At 39.1% G+C, this 9,829-nt stretch overlaps 1 protein-coding gene across 1 annotated transcript in view; it reads left to right on the forward strand.

Annotated features, from left to right (window-relative positions):
* The window catches only part of cyp27a2 (cytochrome P450 family 27 subfamily A member 2), a 39,760-nt gene extending 31,875 nt beyond the window's left edge, over positions 1-7,885 (forward strand). Inside the window, exons 8-9 of the mRNA XM_088931368.1 lie at positions 4,044-4,247; positions 4,773-7,885. Coding sequence (XP_088787494.1) covers positions 4,044-4,247; positions 4,773-4,889 — 321 coding nt within the window. The 3' untranslated portion in view covers positions 4,890-7,885. The remainder of the gene's footprint in view (positions 1-4,043; positions 4,248-4,772) is intronic.
* The last annotated feature ends 1,944 nt before the right edge of the window (positions 7,886-9,829 follow it).

Here is a 9,829-nt window from a genome sequence, read left to right on the forward strand (position 1 = left end):
TTTATGTCATCATGTCCTGGTTCCTATTATTGTTGAAAGAAATATGTTGCAACTAACATCCTCAAGGGAATTTTCCCATCCTATCAAACCCCATTAATCCCTATTTGTTATTTCTTACGGGGAAATTATTCCCTGCTTAAAGTTCCCGTTTTACAGTCCCCAATTAAAAATGTTAAATGGAGACCCCCTGTATATCACATGTTGAGATGCATAAAACTGATTAGTTTGTGTCTAATAAAACAGTATATGCCCACCTTGTATAATACAATCATTTGACAAGCTAATAACATCAGAATATTCAACATGGGTACATTCAACACAGGTGTAGACGGTAAATATTGTTATATAACAGGGAGGTATTCCTGCAATATGAGTACATATTTCTTTTTTTTCTATAATACAAAAGGTCAGATTCTAAAAGGTGAAGTCTTTTTGATATGTCAATTAGTAAAAATATCTGAAGTAGAAATACTGTTTTCCATTAATCCTATTCACAGTTACTGTACAGTACTTTGAGCACAAAATTAAAAAAATAGCCATCACAGATTCAGATTCAGATTCTACTGCTTTGCTTCTTTAAACACTGTACAAAAGCAGAAAGTTGTTAGCAGTTCTGAAACTTTGCATTCCATTTCGATAAGGCCTTCCTCATTTTAGCAGTTTAGAGAGTGCAAAGTAATTATTGATACAGTTTAGCACATGTTTTACCAAGTAGGTTCTGACCCATTTTAAACTGAAACTGTAACATGTAAACTTCCAAAATAAGTTCTTACTACAGCACTAGGCAGAAGGTTCTAGAAAAACAATGAGGGCAGTCATTTGGTTTAAAGCAGGAGTCCCATTTGGAGGCTTTTTCTCTTGTCAGTAGAATGATGCCTACCAAATTTGAGGTTGATGTTAGGTTTTGAAGAGGGGTTTACAGTGTGGGATGCCAAGATCAGAGACCATCTAGCAAGAGTGCCAAGTGAGAACTGGTAATATCTCTTTGTAATGAAGAACAGATAAAATGTTCAGTGCACCTTGTGAACAGGGTGTACTTGGAGAACAAGGAGAAATGTTCTGTGGAGAAAATGTAAGTGAATCATTCACACAGTAGGAGGCAGTTTATGATTTATCCGAAATACTGTCTTTGAAAATGGTCTCATCTGAAACATTCAAGTTTGTTAGTAGCTAAGGGACCATATTAAGCTTGCGTTACAAAGAAACCAGTCCCTTGTATTACCCCTTGTATCAAACAGAGCAGACCTCGGTAAACTTCACCTCTTGGGGGATGCCCTCAGGAAAGCCTGGAGGCTCATGTTGTGACTGAACGAGCTAAGATCATCCTCATTGAAAATGTCTGTTAGCATTAACAGAAGGATCAAAGCCAATAAATAGCTGATCAGAATCAGATCAGAATATGCACCAAACATTTCATGAACAAGAAATTTACTCTGGTATATTTGATGCTGCAGAAACATTTTACATATACTGTACCATATACAAACAAGACAATAGACATCATTAAGACAGCACACATATGACTAGGAATTCTGATTAAACAAAAATGAGCATAGGAAAGAATTAAGATTAAGATTAAGTTCAAATATCAGTAGTTCTGGTTTTAATAGACTGGTAGCGTCTTCCTGGGGGAAGTTTATGAAACAGGTGGTAACCTGGGTAGGGGGGGAGGGCGTCATTAGCAATCATTCCTGCCCACTTCTTTGCTCTGGAATTGTACAAATCATTCTCTCATTGATAGCTCTGTAAACCTGTATCAGGATTGATTAAGAATAACCAAAATTTTACTGTTGGTGCATTCTTTGTGATACTGGTGATATTCATATCCCATTTAAGGATATTGCAGATTATAATTCCCAAAAATGTAGAGGACTTCACCACTCGTACAGCCACATCATTGATGACAAGGGAGGTTTTTGAGAATGTTTCTTGATTAAAACAGCATTTCCACTGAATTATGGGGCCATAAATGCAGTCTATGATATCTAAGTCCCAGTGTAAATCAGACATTAAAGCTGAAGTCTTTGGAGATGGGAAGATCTCCTGTTAGGAGTCGAATTAATCAGACAATGATTCTGAGGTGAAAAGGAGTTCGAAAGGGTTATTTAAGAGCTGGGAGACCACTTTTATATAGATATACAAACATCCCGTATGCAACCTTGTAAAGAGAAGAAAATCTTCCTATTGTAGAAGCTACAACCCCAAGATGACTTTTACTTTTTTGTGGTTAAACTGCAGCAGTTTTTTCCTCTTAAAATAGTTTACAGGGGCAATTCAAAAGCAGCCAGATCTCTCACACACACACTCAGTTTTGTTCTGGTCTACAACGAGGAGAAAAATGTAGCAAAGTCAAGCCAACCACAGACACGACAGAATGCAAAATCATTTGCAATTTGGAATTTGAGGTAGAACGAGGTGTTGATGAATAACCTGAGCCTGAGGTTTCAAAAGCAAACATAGTTAGTTCTGGAGTATGATTTTTGTCTGGTTGAACACAAACCATAAATCTGTCACAGATCAGAAATATTGCGGATTCATTCTGACGGGAAAATGTCAGTTTTTGATTTTGATCTAATGTGTTAGTGATCCATGACACCATTCATACCAATAACCTGACTAATATAGCGGTCGCCATTTCCATACTGCAGATTCGCCAGTGTGACACCCTGGTGATGGAACATCATGTTTCCTCAGTAACCAGGGGGCACAACCCCCTCCAGTCTTTAGCAGTGAGTAGAGAAGTTATTGCATCAGAATTGATTTGACTCTGTATAATTCTAACCTGCACCTGAGTTCCCAGTTCATACGGGCTTATAGCTCCCCATGTAAATACTGTACAGTGCCTTGCAAAAGTTTTCAGACACTTCCTATGATGTCCCATTTTGAGAAATTACCAATGATGTATATATACTGTATATGCAGTTCTTTCAAAACTTTATATTTTGTTCAAAACTCAAATGCTCAAACTGGAAGCTTCTTAGGGTAGGATAAGCTACAGCAAATGTCAGAAAAACTAAAGAGAAAAAATTAAAATGTTGATCGTAGTATTCAAGCCCATTAACTTTTTGGGATTGCAGTTTTCAAGTCTTTTCATAGGTTCAGGATTCAGGTTGGGGAGGTTTGGCCACTCAAAGACAGTTCTTTCTTATTCTTAAGCCACTCTAGTGTTGCTTTGGCCTTGTACTTTGGATTGTTGTCGTGCTGAGAGGTGATTTTTTTGTCCTAGTTTTTGACTGGGAGCAGGTTTGCCAGTTCTTTGCTCTGTCTGGGTTACCCATCAGTCTTGACCAGCTTCTCAGTCCCTGCTGATGACAAATACAATTATACCATAATGCTGCCATCGTTGTGCTTGACAACAGGGAATGTTTTGACAGAGTGATGAACTGTGTTGGGCTTGCATCAGATGTAACAGAAGTTTCCAGTTTTGACTTGTCTGGCCCATGCACGATTTGAGATGGGTTTTTTTTTCCCCCCGATTTCATACAAGATGTATGGACGTGTCCAGAATATTTCTGACTCGTGACCATTTTCTCCCATCTCAGCCTCTGCTCTGTAAATCTTGTGAAGTTGCTGTTGGGCTTATAGTGGCATAACATCAGTTTTCTCTTTGCCAGACTGCTTATGTTGGAGGGGTAACCTGATCTAGGCAGTGTCTGGATGCCTTCCACATCCTTTACCATGTTTAAAGAGATATTAAGGGTCTTTGAACTGTTTTACGCAATTTCTTGGCCTGTGTCTTTCTACAGCTTTATCCCTGAATTCCCTGAATGAAAGCCCTAGTACTGCACATTGCTGTCCATTGGGATGTTTGGCATGTGTCAGTTGGACTGTATTTCTTGAAGTGTCAGTGTGTGCTATTCTGTGTGCGTGATCGTGACTTTATTCATTCTCACCCTGCTGTAAACCTGTCACTTGACTGCTGAGAGGCTTCTTTCCTTTCTGTCCTTGTGCTGCTGTTAATTTCAGCGGTTGTTTGCCCTTCCTGTGCATTATAATGCACCTGCAGGTGCTTATCTAACTGTATATCTGCCTTTTGGCAACAGACACAGTTTCACCTTTGCCACTATGCTGCCAGCCATGATGAGACCGAATTCCCGGATCCCGAGAGGTTCCTGCCCGAGCGCTGGTTGAGGGGAGGAGAGAGGTACCAGCACCACCCTTACAGCTCCATCCCGTTTGGGGTGGGAGTCCGGGCCTGCGTGGGCAAGAGGGTGGCCGAGCTGGAGATGTACTTTGCACTGTCACGGGTAGGTTATTTAACTGAAAGTTATATAACACTTGTTGGCCTAAAGACACATACCAGATAAGTCAAGGTTAAAAGAGTTCATTGCAAGGAAACGAACTTGCAGAAGAGAGCAGTAAAAAAAAAAGCTTTAAAGGATTTATTGCTTTTGCAAAAGCCTTCTGTTGCAGAATTGCAGATTGGTGTTTGTCTGTTACATTGATTCATTAGACCATAATTACAGTTCGCTGGAATGGGTGTGTTAAATACAAATGCCGTTGCCAAAATAGTTTTGTCATAGTTTAGTACTATTAATTTGATATTAATAAAGAGCTTGCACAGTACAGTTATTTAGTTTGACACTTCTAGTTTTTACTGTTCGCCAGGCATGAGAAATCAGAAACAAACCCTCGACGTTCATTAGTGATTTGTTATTTAAGCTTGAACAAGAGTTTTTTTTTATATGGTTAACTGCAAGGTATGCCAACTATGCGCGTATCGTGTTCTAGCTGATGGCTGTGGTTTGGTGACACAACTCTTATCTCGCCAGCTGATGCAGCACTTTGAGGTTCAACCGGAAGTGGGGTCGGGCGTCCTGGAGCCCAAAACCCGCACGCTCATGATCCCTGGGGGTTCCATCAACCTGCACTTTGTTTCCAGGAAGTAAAGGAAGAGCGTGAGAGCAGCTGTAGAGCTCTTCTGTATGCAAAAGACATGGGAAATGGTGGGTAAGAGAGGGACATGTAATGGGACATTACTGTTAACTTTACAGATTACAGATTACAGCAGAACTGTAAATTGTAATCCAAGTATCCACACATTCTTTCATCTCCAGTCAACACTTTTGTGATAGGTTTTGTTCTTAAAACCTCAACTTTAGCAAAACCCAACTGATGCTAAAGTACAAAGTACAATTAAATGCGGAAATTGGATTTGTGTGGAGCAAAAGGCTGATGTTCTGATACAGTTGCTTTGTTAAGCATATTTGCAGTGACTACAGTAGATTAAACTATCATTTGCTAATTGACATATAATACCTGTATTTAGAACTTTCATACTTGGGAACAGTCTTATCAGCTTTTTAAGGTTACTAGGAATTGATTAGGAGTTTTGGCTGCTGGATTTTATTTCTGTTTCATTTTCATCACTGTGTAGTTCAAGACATACATGTCCTGTATATCTGAGTCAATTCAGTTTTTAACTAAAACCAGTTTGAAAGCAGTTAATTAGGACAAATTGTTGTATATAGCAATGCAATGAGTGCTGGCAAAGCAATCTAAAAACACAATTTCCATAAAGTAAAAGGACAGTAATAAGTATCAAAGCAGATATTAACTTGAACACACACATGTAGTCTTAATGTTGACGAATGTGGTTTTAAAGTTTACCAAGCTTTTACCGATTTTTAATCTACACTATAAAGAGGTTTTCAGCACATTTAATTAAATGTTTTAACCTAAAACACACAGACCACCAAAACTTTTGTTTACTAAGAGCAGAACATCAGGTCAGGAAAAGTAAGAAAGATTTTCCTTGATGGTTTGATTCCCATCTAGTGATGTCTAACAATTACTTTAGAGTCAAAGTAAGGGTCAGTGTGTCTGTGGAAAGTGGGGGGAAAACATAGTACCTAGGCATAAACCAGGGCATAAAATGCAAGCTGCACACAGAAAGATCTCCAGGCATCAAGAGCTGTGAGGCAGCAGGGCAAACCTCCATGATGGTACAGTATGCCATTCCCATTGTTACAATCATATAACGATTCTAGGATCCCATCTAGCTAGTAATACAGTACAGGAGAAGAAGTCACGTTAAATATTCTCTGCCTGGGTTTTCTCCTTAAAACTGTAGGATACATGAAAGAATATGAACGTTGAATAATTAAACAATAGAAAAAAATAAAATGCATTCAAATATTTGTCACAATTTTGAAGAAAAAAATTGTTACACAGTTAAGTGGATTTCATATAAGGTGGCTGCTGTTCTAAATGATGAATTGTCCATCCAATCATGTGTAAAACATCAATCATCCAGTGAGCTGCAGAGTTCGGGTTTCATAAACCAATGCAACATTTTTAAAAAACAGAAACACAGAATACCACATGATTTTAAACTTTGGAAGTGTTGGTGTACCTTTGAATATTTTCTGTCTATGCTTTGCTTTAGCTTGTACTTTTATTCTCTTTGTCATACTTTGTGTCTGTTGTTTGTGGAATTTTTGCTCACGATTTTAGTTTCTTTATTTCAGATAGAAATTGATCAATACTTAGCTTTTTATTTATATTATAGATAGCTGAAAGCTATTCCTTTACCACTCCTACAATATGCATAAACAAACTACTTTTTATTGTTATGTGATGATTGCCTTCACATTTATCGCAGTTACTGTGAATTATGCCGTTTCCCATGATGCAGATCTTGGCTGCATTCCTAGTGTAGAGCCCAGTGCAGGGAGCTCAGGAAATTGGACTCTAACCTCCTGTCAAGGTACATTATCTCTCTGGGCAGTAGGGTTAGAAATATACTTTGACAGTGTAGAATCATCTGCACTTCAGTTAGCCCTAGTCAATGTGTGAGCTGTAGTTAGTGGAAGACTATATTTTTTGTAGTAGTTCAGGTGGGTAGCTGCATCAGCATGCATAAGCTGCAGAGGAACAAGTAATAGGTTTATTCCACGCTGAAAAGAGAAGAAAACAAAACACAATGTTTCAGCCGTGGAGCCTTCTTCAGGTGTGAGAAAGACAGGGCAGTAAGCAAAGGTAATGCAGCAGGAGAACAAAAGCTGGGAGAGAGGAGGAGTGAGAGGTGGGAGCAGGGGACAGACAGAGTGGCCAATCAGGTCATGTGAAGTCAGGATAGGTGAAGAGAGGTGTGAAATGAAACCTACAATGAATAGAGAGAATTTAGAAGAAAAGTAGCCTGTCGCTGAGAGAAGGGGGAAGGTGTGATCCTAGCTGCAGGATAATTTTAGTTTCTGTAGTCTTTCTGATGTAGGAGTTCGGAAAACCATCTTTGAGGACACAGATGGAGAGATTAGAGTGGTCATGGCTGTCAGCGGTGAAATGAGAAACAGTGGGCTTGGAGAGATCTTTAATCTTCACAGCCCTGACGTGTTCTCTGAAGCGGTCCCTGAGTCTCCTTCCTGTTTCTCCAATGTAGATGGCTGGGCATTTACTGCAAGAGATACAGTAAATAAGGTTGCTGGAGGTACAGGGTGGCATCTGGGTGATCTGGAATTGTCCTGAGGGGCCTTGAATGAGTGTGGTGTTAGATGTGTACTTGCAGGTGATACAGCGAGCTCTGTTGCAAGGGAAAGTGCCTGGTATAGCTGACTATATTTTTTGGTGTTTCTCTTAAATTAGACTTTGAAGACGACTGAAGGATCGGGCGTTTTGTTTCCTTTTGGATTTGTTTTCATGTTCATATACAGTACATAACTATTTTGTACAGAATCCTGAAAAAACTGTTTTTGGTTCCTTCCTTTTATTTTATTATTGGTATTAAGTCTGGCTTGTTGAGTCATGTTTTTGTGTTATTTTTTGCACATGTACTGCATTTCGGGAGTGCAAATGCAAGTAGTTGTTTAGTTTGTTTTGAGCCTACTTCTTGCCATCAATACAATGTTTTGTCATCTATATAAAGCTGATATTAAAAATTAACATGTGAAATATAAATGTGTAAGAGCTCTTTTTTAAGTGTAGAAGGCTACTTTCTCTCTAAGAGAATATGGTACAATTATAAAATGGGAAATTAGGATTAAGACAGCAACCATATCACCCTGCAACTCACAACTGGAAGACCACTGAAGCTCAGCAGGTGTGAGCCTGGCCAGTACCTGGATGGGAGACCTCCTGGAGAAAAAACAATGTTTCTTTTGGAAGAGATGTTAGTGGGACCAACAGGGGGTGCTCACCCTTTGGTCTGTGTGGGTCCTAATGCCCCAGTATAGTGACGGGGACACTATACTGTAAAAAGGCGCCGTCCTTCGGATGAGACGTAAAACCGAGGTCCTGACTTAGCTTTGATGAAATCTTTGCCTTACTACCTTTAGAAATGATTGAGTCTATTTTGTGTAATCATAGTATCATTAAAGAACAGCACCAAAAAGCAAAGTTTGGGTGATGTGAAATCCCCCTTAATCTAACTTGGCTTTGTCCTATCTACAGTATAAATCTACAGTACACAGTAGTTTTTCTGGGTTGTTTAGAATAGGTCAGGGGTCAATGCAGCATTTTTCCATTGTTTGCATCAGGCAGAAACTCGGACAAAAATGAAAATATATCAGCATTTGCACACCAACAACTTACAATGAAAGAAAACCAGAAATGAGTTTTATTTTTCCTTTGTATAACACCAGGCTTTTCAATTTGCTGAAACGGGAAACAAATGAGAGAAAGGATCTCATTCCAACTGTAGATGGCACTATACACTTACAGAATTCTTCTGTTCTCTTTCCTGAGTGCTCAATGAGAAAAAAAGGTATTCCAGGGGCTTGTTCTTAAATTAATTTTCTTGAACAATATTCTTCTGTTCTTTGTTCCACCTAAACTTTCACTTTACTGTACCTCAAAAAAAATGCAATCCGTTCAATCATCATCTGTAAAAAAAACCTTGGAAGACTGCTTGCCAAAGTAAGCAGACATTATCTACAGTACACGAAAAGGAACAAAAACAGAATAGGTTGCAGAACTGGATTTGCAAAATGTGGCATTCACGAGGAAATGTTTGTCTCTTGTAGTTTTGTGATGGGTCTTAATGTTTATTGATCTCGTTATTTTGCCCCAAAACAATATGCAACATGTCTCCAGCATTACTGTTGTGTGGTATAATGTAGGGAATATTTCAGAGGACCTGATCATCATAAAGCCGTGAAGTCAGGTCGCCATCGATCCCTACAAGTGGGATGGGAATTCTGAAGTGACTGAACATTGACTGGTCTGTTGTCACAACAGTTTGCGTATTGTTCTGCAAATCTGTGCCTCGTGTGCTGTCATCCATCACACTGGTCTACACGAACCCTTGACTCATTGGAGAGGGCTCGACTGCACTGCTGAAAAGCCCACCTGAGCTGTTGTACCACTATAACTGATCGTACAAAACACCACAACTCCTTTCTGTTTTTCTTTCTTGATTTTCACCTTGCTTGACGTTCAACAGGCTAAATCGCCTCATTATTGAGAATGTTAATGGGTTATAGATAGGAGGTGATTTAGTGCTATTAGCAACTGTCAGAATCACACAAGTGTATCTGTCAGTCATGAATGATTGTTCAGAATGATTAGTTATTGTTTCTCTCATAGTCCTTGCTCTATGAGCATACATGCATAAATGAAGTGTTATTTCATTTGATAGTAAGTCTATGCTTTTCCAGACGGCTTTCATTTGTGTGACCTAATCACAGTGCCTTTGATCACTCAGCCATTCTGACTGGCTCCCGTTACAATAAGTATCCGAGAGAGATTCCAGAAATCATGGTAGAAAGATAAGGCAAAAGTCCATGGGCCAAAAAGGGAAAGCAGAGAGTATCTCATGGAAAACAAGGCATGTACTGTAGCTCTCAAAGTGAATACTGAGCAAGGTTGAAAAAGGGAGCAGGGTTTAAGTAGG

This window comes from Atractosteus spatula, chromosome 13 (assembly GCF_055471065.1).
Source record: "Atractosteus spatula isolate fAtrSpa1 chromosome 13, fAtrSpa1.hap1, whole genome shotgun sequence".
In the NCBI taxonomy this organism is placed as follows: Eukaryota; Metazoa; Chordata; class Actinopteri; order Semionotiformes; family Lepisosteidae; genus Atractosteus; species Atractosteus spatula.